This window comes from Neomonachus schauinslandi, chromosome 11 (assembly GCF_002201575.2).
Source record: "Neomonachus schauinslandi chromosome 11, ASM220157v2, whole genome shotgun sequence".
In the NCBI taxonomy this organism is placed as follows: domain Eukaryota; kingdom Metazoa; phylum Chordata; class Mammalia; order Carnivora; family Phocidae; genus Neomonachus; species Neomonachus schauinslandi.
In genome coordinates, this window is record NC_058413.1 from 74,325,970 (window position 1) to 74,346,680 (window position 20,711).

General features: G+C 39.7%; 1 protein-coding gene across 2 annotated transcripts in view; it reads right to left on the reverse strand.

The window, feature by feature from the left end:
• Nucleotides 1-430: 430 nt before the first annotated feature.
• Nucleotides 431-20,711, reverse strand: part of MTMR2 (myotubularin related protein 2) — a 114,657-nt gene continuing 94,376 nt past the window's right edge. For both annotated transcript variants that reach the window (XM_021679109.2, XM_021679108.2), the window contains exons 10-15: nucleotides 15,917-16,102; nucleotides 12,820-13,026; nucleotides 7,552-7,644; nucleotides 4,223-4,336; nucleotides 1,925-2,101; nucleotides 431-1,244 (exon numbers count right to left, since the gene is read on the reverse strand). In XM_021679109.2, coding sequence (XP_021534784.1) covers nucleotides 1,083-1,244; nucleotides 1,925-2,101; nucleotides 4,223-4,336; nucleotides 7,552-7,644; nucleotides 12,820-13,026; nucleotides 15,917-16,102 — 939 coding nt within the window. In that variant the 3' untranslated portion in view covers nucleotides 431-1,082. The remainder of the gene's footprint in view (nucleotides 1,245-1,924; nucleotides 2,102-4,222; nucleotides 4,337-7,551; nucleotides 7,645-12,819; nucleotides 13,027-15,916; nucleotides 16,103-20,711) is intronic.

Sequence of the window (20,711 nt, forward strand, 5' to 3'; positions counted from 1 at the left end):
GCAGTATTTCCTTTACTGGCATTGAGACTAATACATTTGTACGTGCAGTAAGTTCTTTGGTAGACTTAATCTTTCAGTGGAATTACAGAATTTGCCAAGTAGTAAAATATTTTATGTAAAATTTGAGCATCGTATTTCTCACCCATAAGCTATTTGTACAGCCTTCAGGAAGAAAGTCAATCCTAGTGAACTTTTAAAATATTGCCTCAAAACTTAACCAGTTAACTTCTGTGTTCAGACACACACACAAAACATTATTGCATAAATGCAATAAAGTAAGGTAATAATGAATTTGTAAAATACGTTTCATTATGTTTCTGGTAACTGGGCAAACGGAAACTAATCTGAAGGGTGTAGAATTCTTCGAAATCCTGGACGGCTACCACTTCTTCCTCCTCAGTCCCGCCCCCACCCCCACCCCCAAGCCCATCTCTAAGGCGTCTGTCTGGAACAGCTAGCTACTACATCTTCAATACATACGCCAGTAACGACAGCAGAAATTTCCAACTACTACTACGCCATAATAGCCTCAAGACTTTGCCATATCAGATATGAAGAGAGTGGGTGCAGAAGGGTGATCAAAGTAAATTACTACAGAAAAGAAAAACCCACGACGGGGGAAGGGAGTGTCTACTGATTTCTGAGCTTTCAGGCCATCGAGGCTCAGTATCTGTATAATGCCACAGAATTGCAGGGTCGGTGTGCTGAGATAAATGGGATGCTCCTTCCCTTTGTGCCACGAGTTCTTTTCCAGCAAGAGGTATGTTTCTGAAGTGGTCTGTATTTTGATTTTAAAATCAGAAACTTGTTCCCACTGTGGATCTGGTATTGAAGCATCTTAATATTCTTTGGGTGACTTAGAAGATTAGTGGCATAATCGTGTAATTACATACAGGGTTATTTCACACACGCCACCTGCACTGCCACAGTTCTAAACCCATCCTGGAAGGATTTAAAATAAATACAGCAACTGCACTTCTCCCGGGGGTACGTTCTAACTTCAGAAGACTGAAGTTAGACTCCTAAAGCTGCCACTGTAATCCAGAGTTCATGGCAATGCCGGTCCCCCTTGAACAGTCCCTTCATACAACAGTTTGGACAGGAGTGACACACTGTGCAGGAGAACTGGCTCTCTCGGAGGATGAGGTTGATCGGTTGGAAATCTCTCTCTGGAGTTCCTCTACTTTTTTCTGAAGCTCTGCTCGTTTAGCAAGAAGTTCTTTATATCTGTTGTGAATGGGCTCCTACAAGAGCAAAACACCATAATGTCATTCAACAAGGCAATCCTAAACAAACCCAAAGTCAAATTGTTCTGGTACGTGGTCCTTTCCCTAAGTGCTGCAACGTGCATTTTCTCTGCTCTGGGGACCAGGCCGACCTTTCCAGCGCATCGGTGAGAATTAACTGGACTCTCTTGACAACACTGCTCTTTGAGTGGCTTTCCCAGTGCCCCCAAGTATTTTCTGCAGCTGGTACTTAAATACAACAAACAACTAAGTAACAAGACAATCTAAAAGCCAAAACTCAAAAGATTTCCTATCACTTGGTTGCAGATTTTTAGTCTTTTAAGCAGTTCTAAGTAGTATATATTCCATAACATGTTTCAAAATGGACCAGCATCTGCCAGGCTTTTAATTTTCTTAAAGCTATTTCCTCAAACCTATTAAAATGACCTGCAGAAGTCATCCAATCCACCACACTCATTTTCCTGAGGAGGGACAAAAAGACAGTGATTCATCCAGGACCATACAAGCAAAAGCAGGGCAAGAATCAAGTATATTGCTGACCCCCATGTAGTGCTTTTTCTACTATACAACTATTAAGAGGAAAAAAAGTTTTAAATATATCTAATTTTTCTAGTTGCTTTAAAGGTGACGAACCTAACCGATGAAAACTCCCACTGTCTACTGGAGAGCATGCGTACCTGTGGTTTCATCCGGGGATTCCACCTGACGTAATATCCCACCCAGAGCTCTAGGTGGCGCATGCTGGCTACTGGATAAAGGACGTGATTGGAGTAGCTCCCATAGAGAGGATTAGTGAAGTCTTCCAGCTGGCTATTTATGTAAGACCACAGCGACACAGTCCTTTTAGGAAGATTCTGTAAAGAAAGTAACATAGGTATTTTTGATTATTAAAATCTCTTTAGAGGGAGAGGACATGGACACTTCAGTAATAGCCCCACTTTCATTCAAACCAGAGAATACTAGAAAACACTGCAGTTCATTCAAAAGTTAAACAAGTTCCCACACCAGCAATTCCACTCAGGTCTATATACCAAGAGAATAGAAACACATGCACACAAAAACCTGTACACAGACGTTCAAATCGGCATCCTCATAAGAGCAAAAGGAAGAAACAACCCAAAAGTCCATCAACTGATAAAATGGATAAAATTGGTATATTTACATAACAGAATAATACTTCACCATGAAAAGGAATAAAGTACTGATGCATACTACAGATTGAACCTTGGAAACATGCTAAGTGAAAGAAGCCAGACACAAAGGCCTCATCTTGAATGATTCCATTTATAGGATGTATCCAAAAGGGGCAAATCCAGAGAGTAGTGATGGCCAAGGGACCAGGAGAGGAGACTAGGGAGAAACTGCACAAACAGGGACGCAGTTACCTCTCAATGTTCCGAAGCTAATAGTGGCAATAGTTGTACGACTCTATATAAACTGAAAACTACTAAATTATACACTTTTAATTTTATGGACTGCAAATTACAGCTCAGCAAAAAAGATTCTTTTCTTAAAATCAAGATATAGTTAAATCCTATTCAAGCCTCTCAGAAGATGAGAAAAAAGTATCTTTGGAACTTAGGTATTTTTACTTATCTAACATTCGGTAAGTTTTTTTTGTTTTGTTTTTTTTAAAGATTTTATTTATTTATTTGAGAGTGAGAGTGAGAGAGAGCATGAGCAGGGTGAAGGGCAGAGGGAGAAGCAGGCTTCCCACTGAGCGGGGAGCCCAATGCAGGGCTCAAACCTAGGACTCCAGGATCATGACCCGAGCCAAAGACAGACACTTTAATCAACTGAGCCACCCAGGCGCCCCAACATTCGGTAAGTTCTTAAGCGCCTCCTCTGCATGGGAATACTGACTGCAGGCTGGCCACTGAAGATACGGTGTATTCAAAATTTCCTGGGGTGCCTGGGTGGCTCAGTCGGTTAAGCGTCTGCCTTTGGCTCAGGTCATGATCTCGGGATCCTGGGATCAAGTCCCATGTGGTCGGGCTCCCTGCTCGGCGGGGAGCCTGCTTCACCCTCTTCCTCTGCTGCTCCCCACCTCTCCTGTGCTCGCTCTCTCAAATAAATAAATAAAATCTTAAAAATAAAATTTTAATACCTGCCTTCAAGGAACTTACAGTCTGCTACATGGTAATTACCGTAGTGTTTTGTAGTTTGTTTTATTTAGCCACACAATAGTAAGTACTATTTTTCCCAATTTACCAAAGCAGAAATGAACTTGCCCAAGGTTACACCAGAAGGGATAGATCTAAGATTTCAACCCAGGCAGCCTGGCTCCAGAGCAAGCACTCCCAGCATGACTAAAACTAGTCTGTAACCACATTTTTAGAATGAAAATTGATGCAGAGGGAGACACCAAATCAAGAGGATTTGGAATTTCATACATAGGATAGATAATGTATTTTGAGGTCAGAAGTAAAACTTGAAACGTCATCCTTACAGGGTTTCTTCTAAGTAATACCAACCACTTACCAGTGATGTCTCTGGTGAAGCAGGGAAATGGTAACTTTCTACATAGTATCTCTTCAGTGTTTGGATGTTTTACAGTATTATTTTATAATTAAAAAAAATTAAAATGGCTCATATGTATGCACAATGTATTTGGGGATCTCTTCATTCGTATGTATATTTTTTGCTAATTAGATTTTTCTGTACCTGCTTTGAAGGATTTCCATCCTGCAAGGACTGGAGCTCCTAAGATTACACAGACTTCAGTTCTCTTTAGCAGACACTACTATTCACCTGTAAACGCACCTGGTACCTTCAGCCTCGCACCAGAGGTACTTAAAAACAAATCAGGCTCAGATATATGGAGAGAAGTCCTATTACAGTATGTGAGAATAAAACATGACCAAAGAAATCATCCAAGAGGACTATTAAGTTGAAATCTATCAGAGAATGCACCCTCCTAGGGAACATCACACATATTGGGAGTAGAGCGGGGAGGGTCATGGCTCATATTTTACCTCTTTTCCTCTCTGATGTTCACTGTTACAGAGGAATGTTCCAAATAAACAGCTATATAGATGGTCCAAAATGGTAATGAGAAAATATTCATTGAATTCAAAAGCTGTAGGAAACTGCAAATTGAATACCACAAACATAAAATTATTAGGACATTTTTTCAAGCATATTCATCCCCATATATGGGCAGATTCTTTGTAATACTTCTTAAAATTAGGTTAAACAATATTCAAAAACTATGTATTTCTAAGCCATTATGGCCTTATCTGTTTCATTTTCTGTTCAAAAATCACTCTACCACTTTTCTGAGATTTCTCCCCAAGAGAAATCCTTTTCTTGTGCAGCAAGTTTGAATGGTGTGACCCTGGTGTGTTCCTGTATCTCCTGTATCTGTTAATCCTAAACGTGGAGAGGGATGAATTTTGACTTTGGCAAATCTGGCAACCCTTAGCCTTTCTTTGCCAAAAATGACCATAAACAACGTAATAAGATTTTCTTTAAATTTTCAGCAACATAGTTCTGGTTTTAGGAATTACACAAAAAATATCACTGTCTCCAGAAAATGTCAGCAATGCACAAAAATAAAGATCCAAGGCAGACGTGCAGATCACTTAAAAGCCAGCCTAGTCAAACCTGAGTATCCTGTAATCCGGTACTTTGGCAGCCTCTTTCTAACAAAAAGAAAATGCACTTTCTCTTTAACCTAGGACAAGAGCTTGACTAGATATCTTAATATTACATAAACAACCAACTTGGGGGGGGGAGGGGAGGGGACTTATCAAGGATGGATGACAGACGCCAGGAGGGAAAGAGTTCGTATAATCCATCCTTATCCATCTAATACTTCAAAATTTTCACGTAGTCTCCTTGAAACTTGTACCAATTCTAGGACTGTGAAAAAGAAATTCTGTGAATATTTGGACTGCAGATTTGGGGACTAAACATTGGTTCCAAGTTTTTCATAGAATGATCCCTACCTAGTAGTGCAAGAAAACAGCCTGAAGCGCATGCACAAGGGATAGGGATGAAACCACCTTTGCCTCGACATTTCCTAAATTTAGAAGCAGGGTAATACGGCAAATTTCTCGAACAATGAAGGCTAACTAGCCTGCCTTGAATGATAATTTCTGTGGCTGCAAAGCTGAACCAGGTGACCGGAGCACATACCAACAAAAAGCCAATTACCTGTAAGAAACTTGGTCAAATCCCATTCATTCATTACAAAATAAATCCCATCCCCTGTATTGTTAGACACCCTGAACAGCCTTATTAGCCAACTGTGAATGCGCTGACTCATTAAACAGCCATCCAAAGGAGCTAAGCCTGTCATCAGTTTCTCATCTTTTTGGACAAAGCACATGCTCAGTCATGAGAAGACGAGAGCTGCAACAGCGGCAGGTCCCCACCACATAATGGGGGTAGCAGAACGGGAACCGCTGGGAGCACAGGAGGAATATTTCCTCCTCCTAACGGGTTTACAATCTGAAGGGCCCTTCTCCAACTGCTTCCTGACCCAGGAGTGAGGGGCTGCGGCCGAGGGTGCGGGGACAGGTAGAATCTGGCTAATCACCACATAACTGGTGTCATTTTGACAAATGTGCTTACTTAAGTCTCTGCACCTAAGTTCAATTATTTGTAAAACTGGTGATTGCCAATAAGCATGTCTACCATGTTCTATGTTCCAGAATATCATACAGAAAAACAGAACTAGATATCTAAAATAAAGACTCATCACTATATGATGTATTTTCAGTTCTATCAGAGAAACATAAGAGTAAACTGATTTTCTATGCAGTAACTTAAGCTCAAAATTCAAGTGAAGCTGCTTTTAGATCTGTAGCATGCGATAAGTGAACACAATTACCGAGGAAGATACTTAGAGTGTACTCTTCTATGCAAACAATTGGCAAATGTGATTTTATTACTAACAAACCAGAACTAATATATTCACACATGCTGCCCCTTCAAGGTAATCGCCCTGGGAAAGCAGTACACCCAGCTATCAATGGTGCCATGGTTTCAAACAGCTTTTAGAGCCTTTTTATAGGGCATATTTACTTTTTGCCAAGAGTCAAATGTTATTTTAAAATCAAATATGGTAATGGTCAATAGTGGGCCTTCTTGTTTTTGGTCAAACACCCAAAAAAGGATTGGCAAGGATCTGTAGAGCTGCTATACTAACTCAAGAGCAATCCCAAAGGAAAAATTCAAACCTAGTCCAAGAAGTAGTAAACACCATTAACTATGCGGTTAGTATCTCCCCTCCTCCCAACACACCAAGGGCCTTTTATACAACAGAACTGGAACTGTCATACACATTTGCAGTATATACATTAAAATACCAGCCTCATCATACCATAGTCGTATCTACTACAACACTTCATTTAACCCAGCAGCTTTCAAAATAACCCACCCAAACTGATACATGCTTCCAGGGGAGATGCTTATATAATTGGTGTATTTCCCCTGAAGATCACCATTCGTTTTCTTTTAATGAAATAACAGGATTTTCTTGAAGCTAAAGTATAATCCTCAAGCAAAGCAGAGCCATCAACCGCCCTATTTTATATTCATGTGGCAGGCTCATGAGAAACAAACCAGACTCCCAGTTGTCTGAGGTCTAATAAACCCTTGGCTAAATAATTAGCTGACATAGCAGTGAGCTGTAGCCAAGGTCTGAGATGATTTCTCTTGAGTTAAATATTTTTAAGACACCAACGCTTTGCCTCACTAGCGAAGTGATCCCATAATAAACCAGGTGTTTTTCAATCTCCTCTGATATCTTTCCAAAAGACAAAATCCATTACCATTAATATTTCAAATCAGTTTGCTAGAAAGTTAATAGAAGGTCTAAAAAACAATCTCTCCATACCTAAGAACAAAAAGAACTGAATCTATTACATACCTACCTACCCATAATTCCCACATAAACATATTTTTCCATTAAAATTACTTAAAATAGGATTTTATTTTGCTTGAGTGACCTAGCCTATTTCTTCATTTCCTTTACCTCTACCTTTCTTAGCAATGTATAGATGAGCTTCCGGGTAAATATATTGCCATTATTTAACTACTTGTCCAAAACAAAGGAGGAAACCTCTTGGGTTATTATTAATGCTACTGGTTGAAATTTGAAGTGTTTAATACAATCTCCAAATAATATCCTTTAACTTAGTTCATAATGTAACAACAAGTAATAGTTCTATTACCGAGAAATCTTCCAAGAATTTCCATTTTACATGAAACGCAGGATAGTTAATCACTGACCAAACCTCCCAATTCTGGATGGCTTAAAAGAAAGATGCAAGAATGACTATCCCAGAGAAGTTACCTGTCTTGTCATTTGCCAGACACAGTCAATAAACTGAAGAAAAACAGGCGATCTGTCTGCATCTGCATGGTTCTTATCTCCATGGCCAAGTCTCTGAAGCAGAAAGAGTCAAATATGAGTTTTGTGGAATTTTTTTTTTCATGGAAATAACTTTATTTTCCAATAAAAGTAGTATCTTCTAATATTTTTTATAGTTCAAAAGTCTTTTTAAGAGAGCACAGCAAGGGGAAGCCTGTGTGGCTCAGTCACTTAAGGGTCTGCCTTCAGCTCAGGTCACGATCCCAGGGTCCTGGGATCGAGTCCCGCATCGGGCTCCCTGCTCTCTGGGGGGCCTGCTTCTCCCTCTGCCCCTCTCTCACCGGCTCGTCCTCTCTCTCAAAAATAAATAAAATCTTAAAAAAATAAATTTAAAAAAGTAAAAGCACAGCAAGGAAAACAGAAATCACTCACAGTCTTACCAAGCAAAAGTCTCTATTACCATTTTAATGTACAAACTGCCAGATTTTTTTCTGACATGAGATGCTTGTAATAGGAAATCACAACTTTGTTTATTAAGTGGAACCCAGATCTTAAAAGGTTAATAATGGAAGACAGGAGCAGTCAGACCCTAGAACCCAGATATCTTTGTCCCAGAGATTTAATATTCCCTAAGTATTGACAGTTACTTGGGGCACCTGGGTGGCTCAGTTGGCTGAGCATCTGCCTTCAGTGCAGGTCATGATCCCGGGATCCCGGGATTGAGTCCCGCATCGGGCTCCCTGCTCGGCAGGGTGTCTGCTTCTCCCTCTGCCCCTCCCCCTGCTCATGCTCGCTCTCTCTCTCTCTCTCAAATAAATAAAATCTTTAAAAATAAATAATTAATTAATTAAAAATACATATATTAACAGTTACTTATCCAACAGCCTCAGGAAGCACCCGTCTCCTTTAACAACCTGGCCAGTGAGTGCAGGAGACCTGTTGTTATCTTAGCTCAGCTGTCTTTATCAAGAAGAATCACATCAGCACAAACTCTTGAAAACCTTTAAGGAATGCCTGACATCTGCCTTCCAAGCATGGAGTCACCTACTTTCTCAGTTTTTTCTCTTCTAAGGACCTTTGCCCCAGATGACTGAAACAGACCCTCCACACTCCAACAAAACAGTGATTCTAAGAGCCTGGTTCATAAATTTCCAGGGTCGGGGCGGGGGGGGTCTGTGACATCAAAACCATTTTCAGAATAATACTAAGACATTATTTGCCTTTTTCAATGCACTGACATTTACACTGATGGTGCGAAAGTGACAAAGGAGAAAACTCTGGGTTCCTTAGGAGAAACCAAGCAAGGCACTGGAATCAAGCTGGTCGAGTCGTGTCATATCCTGCCTTGCCACACACTCGCAGTTAAATGAAGGGGGGGGGGAGCCAGTTTCTTTGATGAAGCAGTAAATATTAATCCTGTTAAATCTCTCCCCTTAAGGACAGCCTGTGTAACAAAATGGGAAATACACATAATATTCTTCTGCTGCAAATGTAAGTTGATGGTACACCTTTTCATGGAACATCATTTTGACTTGAAAGAACAACTGACATATGAACTATGGTTATTAAGACCTGAAAGTCCTGAAGACCTTTTTTTTTTTAATGTACAAAGTGAATGTGTCATCTCAAGGAACACTATGATAAAATTCAAGCTCTGAGTGCACATTAGATCTTTGGAAAACTACCTGCCACTATAAGCTTGATAACAGACTTTCCTGATAAAATCATTGGTGATACTCACAAATGAGGTATTATGATAGTATATAAGGAAATGCATTAACACTGGAAGAGCTGTATAAGTCAGTAAGGCAGTATTTTCCAAAATAACCAATCCCTGATGTTACAGAATCATGCATGGGTAAAAGTTCTATTCAAAGCGCAAGACAGACCAATGGAATTTAATGGAACAAACAACGAAAAACTCATTGATCTAGTTTTGGATTCCACATTACAAGTAACCTCGAAGAAATTAGCATTTGTTAAATTTTGGCACAGTATGAAGACTATCCACAACTCCCTGAAAAAGCTTTTAAGACACTCTCTGATTTTCAACCTGCATATCTGTGTGTGGTCAGATTTTCCTCATTTACTTTAAGCAACAGCACACATTGCAATAAACTGAATGTGGAAGTAGTTGTGAAATTCGGCTGTCTTCTAATAAACCAGACATGAAAGGAATTTGCAAAAAATGTAAAACAATGCCACTCTTCACATTAAATTTCTGTTGTTGTTGTTTTGGAAAATACAGTTAGTTTTCTTGAAAATTTTATTTAGGTTAATATATAGTAGTACTATGTCCTGAATGTTTGTGTCCCCCGCCTCCCCCCCAAAAAATTCATGTTGAAATCCTAATGCCAGATGTAATGGCAGGAGTCGTCGTCTGGGAGCTGCTAGTCATGAGGGCAGAAGCCCAATAAAGGGGTTAGTGTTATCAAAAGACCCCACGGAGCTCTCTCGTTCTCATCACCATGTGAGGACACAGAGAGGTTGACAATCTACAAACCACAATCTAGGGTCTTCCACGGTACCTGACTATGCTGACACCGTGACCTTGGATTTCCAGCCTTCAAAACTGTGAGAAATAAATTTTTTTTAAAGATTTTATTTATTTATTTGACAGAGAGAGACAGCGAGAGAGGGAACACAAGCAGGGGGAGTGGGAGAGGGAGAAGCAGGCTTCCAGCGGAGCAGGGAGCCCGATGCGGGGCTCGATTCCAGGACCCTGGGATCATGACCTGAGCCGAAGGCAGACGCTTAACGACTGACCAACCCAGGCGCCCCGAGAAATAAATTTCTGTTGAAATTTTACAAGCCACCCAGTGTGTGGTATTATGTTAGAGCAACCCAAACAGACTAAGAAAGGTTTATTATTTAATTAATATTTAAAAATTTTTTTAAATTTAATTTCTAATATGGTAAATATTGGTAGATACAAACCATATAAACAAAGTTCTTTGGGGTCATCAAGAATTGTTAAGAATGGAAAGAGATCCTGACATCATGACTCATTACCCTATATTAACCAGGTGAATGTACCCTCTTGACCAGTTGTCTTTTAATTGTCAAATTCTGCTTTCAGATAAACAGGGCGGGGGGGATGGAGTAGGGAACCAGAGTTAGCAATCTAGGAATCCACAGCAACTTCCAACAGTCTTAAATGTTTACTATTTTGGTCACATTGATATGAACACGTGCAACTCTGGATGACTAACACTTCATTCTTTGAAGTAAGAGGGTTTTTGTAATGTTTTTTTCGTGGTTAGTTTATTTTAGAGAGAACTCAAAAATGTGAGCCATCTGAAAAGATACTCCAGATGCCCAATTTTATTTAACAGTTCAAGTTCAAAAGAGCAGACTACCTTTAAATGTCTGTTTCTTTCAAGTTAACTGTTGACTCTTGAGCAACACGGATTGTACGCGAGTTCACTTAAACGTGGATTTTTTACAGAACTGTAAATGTATTTTCTCTTATGATTTTCTTAGTAACATGTCCTTTTGTCAGCTTACTTTATTGTAAGAATACAGTATATCATACATACAACATAAAAAACACGTGTTAATCGACGATCTTATTGGTAAGATTTCTGTCAACCATTAAGTTCTGGGGAGGAGTCAACAGTTATATGTCGATTTTTGACTGCACTCCTAACCCCCACATTGTGCATTGTGCAAGGGTCATCTGTATTTATAAACACTGCTGGTATGCCCTGGGAACTACAGAATAGTAAAGGTTAACATTCGAGACAGCCTCTGGGTAAACATCTTTCAGAAAGTCTTTCAGCTAATCTAGGAAAACACTGCCAGGAACCACGCACTCTCAGTGGCTTCAACGCCTCTGACAATCTGACTCTCCCCCTCCATGATTCTCTAATCCCACCCTTCCCTCAACTCTACTCTTGCCAAGCTCAATCCCATCTAGACTTTTGCGCACCCTGTTCCTCCTTTTGGGGAAAATATTCCTACTCCTCACTCTAAATTCTATGATTACAACTAACAGAGATGAGCAGTATATGAAAACCAAGGCCTACGCGGTTACTGTTCTCAAGTTTTCTGATTGCAAATTTAGTGTTTAGCAGAAACACAACTAAAAACCACATGAATGTTTATTTAATTAAAAGGTGCATGAATCCAAAGTATGATGTAGCAAAAAAGCAAAACTGAAAGCTTAGTATCCTTTGAAAGGGACACAATAACCCCATTCCTCTATTTTAGGAACTGGGATTAGTTCTGGGTACCACATTTGATGAAAGACATGACCTAAGTCCGGAGGACAACGGGGGTGAAGAGGGGATTGAGATGGGAAACCCTGAAGAAAATGAATGCTTAGCCAGAAGAACTAAAGTTTATGCATGACATGGGTAGACAACTACTTCCAAATACTTGAAGGGCTATCTTATTTGGTTAAGTAGTCATATTTGTTCTTGTCTTCAAAAGGGAAATGGGAAGGAAATTTTGGTCCACTATGAGGAAGAACTTTCTAGTAGGCAGACTTTCTGAAGTGAGACTGGACAGCCTGAGGAAGAGCCTGACTGCTGCTTTCTGGAAGTGTAAATGCAGAAACTGAACAGTCATTTCATGGGGACACCGCAGAAGACATCCAACAATGAGGCCTGGACACTGAGGTCCTGCCAACTCAGATCTGACACGGACAACAACATCAAAAGGCACTGAGGCAAACAGAGGGCGCAAAAATTTGTCCTTTCCATAAAACCAACTGGAACACTCTCCATACATATGCTCGTTACAGTGTTAGTACTTTAAGAAGGATAATCGAAAAGCCGTTTTATTCCCCACTCTGAGTTAAATTTTTTTTTCTCTGATATTTCTTTTGGTCCCAGCCTGATTTTTTTTAAGACCCTGTTCCTGTGTGAGCACTGCTACTCTGAAGTATTCTTAAATTAAGAATAACAATTAAGCCATCCTTGGCTTCTTTTGCATGGAGATCAGAAGAGGCCTGTAATTCCACAACCGCTCCTGCTAATCTGCATTTAAAGGCAGAGACACGGGCACAAATGAAGGCATGGTACCTGATGTCGTCGCCCTCCCCCAGCACTCATCACAGAAGAGACACATGACCCGACAGCATGAGAGACTATCCTACCGCTTTCCACAACTAACGAGAAAGTTCTCTCTAGAAGTTCACCCCTTTAGTAAAGGGGTGGTTTCCCCTGAGTAATGAATAAAAGACACTGTTTTCACATGCCTTATGCAGGATGCATGTCATACATGGAGTCAGGGTTCTTTACTCACAAGCTGAAATCGATGACCAAAGCTTAGCCATTCTTTTTCCACAAGGACTTCAAAGCCTCGGATGCTCCGATAGTACCCATCGAGCATGAGCATGGCAAGGGAAGTCAGCTGAGCTGTGCGGTCCCAGCCGTCACTGCAATGCACTATCACAGACGTCTTCCCGGACTCTACCTTGTCAGCAATCCGGAGAGCCCCCGCAAGAATGAGCTGCCAAACAGATTTTTAAGTGAAATTTTTAAAAAATTAAGTGCTTCCTTCTTCAAAATTAACTAACACAGTTTTACTACAGATGACTGTCTCAATAACACATGAAGAAAAAAACATCAGTCCCTTCCTAAAAAGAATTTTTTTTTTTTTTTTTTTTTTTTTTTTTTGATAGAGAGAGACACAGTGAGAGAAGGAACACAGGCAGGGGGAGTGAGAGAGGGAGAAGCAGGCTTCCCGCCGAGCAGGGAGCCCGATGCGGGGCTCGATCCCAGGACTCCGGGATCATGACCCGAGCAGAAGGCAGACACTTAACGACTGAGCCACCCAGGCACCCCACCTAAAAAGAATTCTTGTAAGTGGCAGAAGATCTATAATATTTTGCCTTTGTACCTAGAAAAATCTCATAAATCCAGGCTCCTATTGATTTGAACAATGAAAGAGTCAAATGATGGGTATCTCTGGGTTCTGTACAAATCAACAGTATGAGTGAGAGAAAAGAAGGATTAAGTTTTAAAGAGATCTTTTTCTAAGAATCTTCAAATATTCCAAGATCATCTATTTAAATAAAAAATAATATGCCAAATGAAGTCATACACATTAAACAATCCCTACTTAACCAAAACAGAATAAGTATGAAAGCAATAAAATTGGATCTCTCTTACTCTATAGCTTCTATAGCATTTATTTTACTGTTTTTATATATGTCACATAGCTTACAGCAAGCACAGTACAGAACTTTAAAGCTACTTTTCTGTTATCAGTATGAATGACAAATTCTCATCAGATCAATATATTACTATATCAACTTAACTGGTATTTGAAATAATTTCAGTTATTTTTTTAAATATGCAGACAGTGCAAAGTATCTTTTCTGAAGTTGATCTTGAGTTAAAACTAGACAGAATTAGATATAACCAAATAAGAAACACAAAAGTATAATATTCTTTAAAATGAATAATACAGTCCCATTCTTCTCTGCAATGGCTAGACCATACATACTTACAGAACAGTATGGGTCCACAAACACGGATCAGAATGAAAGAGAGTAGATTTTCTAGGCTTGGAGAATCTCGTGATAACTTCCTTTTGATTTTAACTATAGGCATATTCTGGAACTGGGGTACTCCGAAGCAATGTCAATCTTGACTATGCATCAGAATCACCTGTGAGCATTTTTTTAAGTGTCTGGGCTCCATTCTTCACTATTCCTGGCTTACTATTTTAAATATCTTCCACTTGTAATTCAGTGGATATCGAGACTTAGGAATCACCGACCCGAAGGATTAGAACAGCTGGAAAGTTAAGACTGACCAGGGAGTTATCCAAAGTGGTTAACTTTCTTCCATGGTCATCTCCTTCCCTCCTTCCCTCCTTTCCTCCACTCCCCCTTCCTTCCTTCCTTCTTTCACTTATAAAATAAACATTTTGGAGTGCCTTACGATGTGGCAGGCTCTGCTCTAAGTGCTGGAGACAGCAGTGAACCAAAGAGACAAAGGGCTGGTACATTCTACTCCGGCGAGGCCAGCCAGATGCAAGTAAGTAAGAAAATATGTACTGTGCCAGAGGCACTGCCCCCTGCTGGTGGAGCTGTTATTTTGTAAGGTGTGGTTGGGAAAGGCCATTCTGAGAAGGTGTTATTTGAGCAGAGTTCTGAAGAAGGTGAGCAGGTAGCTTTGCTGGTGTGAGGACTGCGGGTGGAGAAGGCAGCCCAGGCACAGCCGATCTCTTATACCTCTAAGGAGACTTGTTTCTGTTAGAGCAAGCTTTTTGGAGAGACTGTTCTATGCGCTGGTGGAATGCCTTGCAATTTACTGAAGCTGACACTGCAATTTATGTTTGCTTTCGCTTCCAATCAAGTGTTACTGTTTACTATTTACACTTCACAGGCTGTAACAGATGGGCCCCCAGAACATGCTCTCTGACTGAGGAGTGTGTGCACTCTGCTACACTCAAGCTTCTAAGCATCTGGGAGAGCAAAAATAAAAATAATCTCTAATTCTCAATTAGGTCAATTTGGCCTTCTCTTCAGTTCTGTCTGAATTTTAGATTCAAATGTGAGCACATGTCTGCTCCTTATCATGAAAAATCTCATTTCCCTTTATTTCACAGTATGAATGTGTATGTGGCTATAGAAGTCTGTATCTCGGTACGCTGTGTTACTGAAATTTAGAACACAGATGAAAAAAGTTATGTAACCATACAAAGTGCAATCACATCCGGTGTTCCAAACATGCCAGTGACAGGTTGGGCACATTAGTGTTCACAGGGCAGTCTCCACATCATTTAGCCTTCATACCCTTCGTTCGACTGCTTCGCCTCCCTTCTCTGACCAGAATGCCTCTCGCTTCACTAGTCGAGCAACACAGATTTAGCGGGTGCCTGTTATTCACAGACACAGTGCTGCCCTAGCTCCTGAGGGGTCCAAAAACACTAATAAATTACCCAGCCCAGGTTTCCATGAATTAGGAATATACTCCAGGTGACACAAAGTAATTAACTGAAGTGTAAGGTCTTACCTGATGAGTTGGAAAGAGAAAGTAAAGTGAAAAGTGCAGAGACAATGGAAGTGGGTGCGATCCGGGAAGACTTCATGGAAGAGAAGAAATAGGAACTGGGGTCTGAAGGATGGGTAGAATTCAGACAGGGCGGGGAAGAGAGGGGAAGAGAAGACCACAACAGAACCAAATGCACAGTATCGAAAACTAATTCATTCAAGCAACACACCTTAGAAGTACTTACAATTTTCAAAGCAGTTATCAATTTTTTCATTATACAGAAAGATACCTTCATCTTAAGTTCAATTGTAAGAAAAGTGCCAAAATAGAGGGGCAGAGAAAGTCCTTGTCTGATATTCTGTAATAATATAAGGAAATAATAACATATCCCTAACCTTAATATGTTCAAGCCAGTGAGTAGATTCCAAGTTAGACAACCAGTGAGTCTCCTCAATGTTAGGGTACACAATCTCCTTCAGTTTTCGTAATGATTCTCTCATAACGTGAATATTGTGGATATCCAGAAAAACTAGTTCTGCATTTTGATAGGCATCTTCACTCTCATAACCTCCACCCTTCGCCTGGGGAAAAAAAGCACACACCACAGGAAATCATAAATGAATGTACACCCACTGCATGTAAACATATGTGAAAAAGTGCCATAAAATATCCAATAACATGAAAGATGATACATATTATTTTCTTTTTCTTTTTTTTTAAGATCTTATTTATTTGAGAGAAAGAGAGAGCGACAGAGAGCACGAGCTGGGGTGGGAAGACAGTAGGAACAGAGGGAGACGGAGAAGCAGGCCCCCCCCGCTGAGCAGGGAGCCCGATGCAGGGCTGGATCCTGGAAACCTGGGATCATGACCTGAGCCGAAGGCAGATGCTTAACCGACTGAGCCACGCAGGCGCCCCGATGATAAATATTACTGATGAAGAGGAAAACTCCATGGGAAAATGTCAATGGCTCAGGACACCTTAACACAGCCACTCCCTACTACACGTTCTTCTTTATAAAACAGGAATATACACTCTAACCCTGACTTCCTTAGGTGGCTGTTTTAAATTAAATGTGATACCATATATGAAGGTCCTTAAACATTTTTAAAACACTAAATTTTTCCTACCTATATTTCCAGTTCTACCCAAGCATAATTTATTAGAGAAGATTGAAATCACCAGCTCTGTATGCCGGGACGACGTCTAGCTAGTTTCGTACTGGCCCATGCTTCTTCAGCTCCCTTCCTCGTCACCTCATTTTAATCTTAATATTTGCAAAATGCTTTGCAATCATAATGACTTGCTTCTATTGCAACCACATAATTATTTCCAAATAAAAAGACGGAACAAGTATAACAGCACAGAATACCATAGCATACTAGGACAGCCACTGTATAAAAAAATTAAGTGTTCATATGACTCACACCATTGAAAACTACAAAACCCACCAATGCCTAACCAACAACAGATTACCAAAAAACAGAAGGTCTGTTTCTAACACTGACCGTCTGGGAAATAGTTTGGATTCAAGATTGGCACAGCTACAAAGTTAACAGTGTTTCAGTGGGTACCTGTTAACAAGGATTATTCCTGGAGCATGGGAACTGAACAGGTCAGGGGTAAGAGACACTTTCAGTTCAAATTGGTTGCAACAAATTCTAGAAAGATGGCAGTGGAAACTACACAGGCCAGTCACACAAACAAACAGAAAATGCTCTGGAATCAGACAGTTGTAGAACTTTGTGAGTATACTAAAAACACTGAAATATATACTTGAAAAGAGTGTGTTTTCTGGCATGTGTATTAGATTTCAAAAAAACTGACATTTAAAAGAAAACAGAACAACTAGACAGTAAAACCAAAAACACACAAATCATTTAAAACAGAAATGGGGACAAAGCATTCTGTGAAACCCCAAAACCACCCACAGCCACAAGATCTGAATGCTGTCAGTTAATATGTGGGAAGAAGCAGAGGAAGCGATGGATATAAAAGGACTGGAGAACAGGAGAACCATGAGAGAGCCTTACACTTTTTAGTGTTTGTTCTGCTTCCCGTGTTGGCCTTCATCTTCCAGAACTATAAGGAAGCCCAACAGGTCAATCTAAGAAGTGCAGCTGAAAACCAGGAAGGGTTCCGTCCATTCTAACAGCCCATGAATCTAACGGATCTACAGTAGATCTAAAGGGGCCAAAGCAGTCTAACCTTTCTGAACTCTCCTAACAGACCAGCCAGGGATTGCTTCTGCTAATAAGCACATCATCAAAATTGAGCAGAGTCAACAGAGGCAAAGGAAGAGAAGGTCCAGAGAAATAAGACAAAGGAAAAGAAGTTTCAGGTAAGGGAATGGGGTGGGGGAGGTATTGGGTGGGAGAGACAGGACAGAGCCAGGAAATCCCAGAAAGTAAGACTTCATATTTTTTAATGCTACATGCAAACAATAAAAGAGGCAGCTCAGTGAAATTAGTTCTAACTTCTGGGTACACCTAACTTCTGAGTCATGGCTTCTAACTGAACCAACCACCCTGAAGGTTCAGGAAAACTAATTTCACCTAAAAATGAATAATAGGAAAGGATCAAGGTCAAGTCTCAGAGGCACTATCTTAAAAAGAGAATGAGCAGCATTCATAACATATCCTCTGAAAATGCCTCTCAACACTGAAATCTCTTTTCAAGCAAGCTAAAGACATTAAAAAATAATACCAGGCATGAAAAACAAAATAAACTGGAATTAGAAAACTCAAAAATGAAGTGACAGAACTTGGGAACAAATTAGAAATAAAAGGAAAAAAATCAGGAAGACTAAAGAAGAAGAAATACAAGAGTAAATAATACAGCAGATAACAAGTTAAAAGAAATAGAGAAAAGGAAAATATTTAAAACCAAAATGAAATTAGAAAGACATAAGAAGGAGTCAAGAGAAAGTGACAAATGATGAAGAAAGGTGAAGAAGAGCCAACACAAGAGTCCTGAAGAAGAAAGTCAGAGCAAGGAAACAGAATGTTAAGAACAATGATTAAAGAAAACTGCATGTATTTTTTTAAAAAATTGGAAATTACATATTGAAACAGCACACATGCATACCTGAGAATACAGACCCAGGAACACACAGCATGGAGACATATTCTGGCAATAACTGTACTTCAAAGGAAAAGAAAAAAGTCCTTTGAACATCCAAGTAAAAAGAGTGACGTAGAAGGTAAAGAAATTTAGTTTATTGTTAGCCTTTGAAGCTTTATGCCAAAAGAAAATAAGCAACATATTTAAGAAACTCAGGAAAATCACATGTAAGCTAAGGGTTTTATGTCCAGCCAAACTGACTTTCAAACTTTAATAAAGGACACAAGCTCCTATTAGCATACAAACAGAGTATTGTTCCCACGAATGCTTGCTGAAATATTTAGAGAACAACTTCAGATGATGATGATAATAATAATAATAATAATAATAATAATGTCTAGAAAGTCATCCATATACAAATTGCTTGTGAGCACAAAATATACAGCTATTTGTCGAAGTCCGAGGTAAAAGGGAAACTGTTCAAAAGGGAGAACGTGTTAAGGCTATATCCGCTGACAATGTCAATATAATACAATGTATTTAAAAGTGGGGGAGGATGGGGAGAGCAAGTGAAAAACAATTAACTTTCCAGAAGGTACTGGTGATGGTGGTATTAATACTGTTATTCTGAGATTGGTAGGATAAAGCACACAAGTAATTATGAAACATACATATCATCCCCTGAGTCTTTGAGAACTGGGATTGCTGGTGTGGAAGAAAGGAGATACATATGTAATTTAGAAGAAGCTACATAAAAATTGTTTAGCACTGAATTTAAATTGAAAACACCAGTAGGAACTCTTGAGGTACTTTACCTCTAAAAATATGTAAATATTCCCTAATCCTATTCACTGGAAAGACCTCAAAACAGTACAAATCCAGTAGCAGATATCCTCAGCACCCCAGACGATGGTTTGCAACACCATTTGGTACTAATAGGAATGAGAACTTCTTGGAGAAATAGCTGTTTTGGGCACCTGGGTGGCTCCGTTGGTTAAGTGTTTGCCTTCAGCTCAGGTCATGATCTCAGGGTCCTGGGATACAGCTCCACATGGGGCTCCCTGCTCAGCAGGGAATCTGCTTTTCCCTCTCCCTCTGCCACTCCCACCTGCTTGTGCTCTCTCTCCCTCTTTATCTCAAATAAAAAAAATAAATAATCTTTAAAAAAAGAAAAGTAAAGAAACAGCTGTTTTGAGGCTGTGGCTAGGCAATGCACAAGACTTTCTGATGAGTCTGGTATATCTCCCTATACCAGATAGCGAAGATTACTACAGTTATATCGAAAGAACTCAGGAGATAACTTGAAAAGCCTCCCTCTGACCAAAGATGAGAAATTTTAACTTCAAAAAAATATTATCTGCGGTGGATTAGAAGACGTTGAATATGTTTAAATACATGCATTCATAACGATACTTTAAAAAATCAGTCACCTTCATGGGATGACAGGAAGTAAGCTCATCACTGGGAAAACTGACCTAAATTGCTGGTTAACCAAACTATAGATAAAAGAAAGTGTTTCTTTACAGAAAGAGTTCAATCAATAACTGAAAGAGAAATCATGAAATTAAAACACCACCATTTTGGAGTTAATGTATCTAGGCACTGAGCATTAACAGCTGCTAACACCCCAAAAAAGAGAATCAGCCACAAATGATGTGCCTCCTGATATGTTCCCTATAGCCTTGCCAAAGGTATCGAACCTGGATCTGAATAAACCTCTAAATTCATGTGGAAGAAATTCAAAGGACAGAAAAAAGTTGAACCATACCATGCATGCAACAGCAAAACTTGGGACTATGGAAAACTCTACAGATAAAAGGTCAAGAAAAGAAAGTGAAAGGCAAGGGGAAGATTACAGATTAAGAGAGACTTAAAACACAATATTTAAAAAAACAAGGCTAAACTTGAGTCTAGGGATATATACTTCAGTAATGAAATATAAAGAAATGCAACAAGATGACTATTATAAAAGTTAGGATAGCGGTTACTTTTAGTACAGTTAGAAGGCTGAAGCAGGGCACCCATGGAAGACTTAGTGGCTGGCAAAGTTTTAATTCTTGACATGGGTCATGACTGCAAAAGGATTTGTCATATTCAAATTGATTAGGTTATATAAAACGTTGAGAG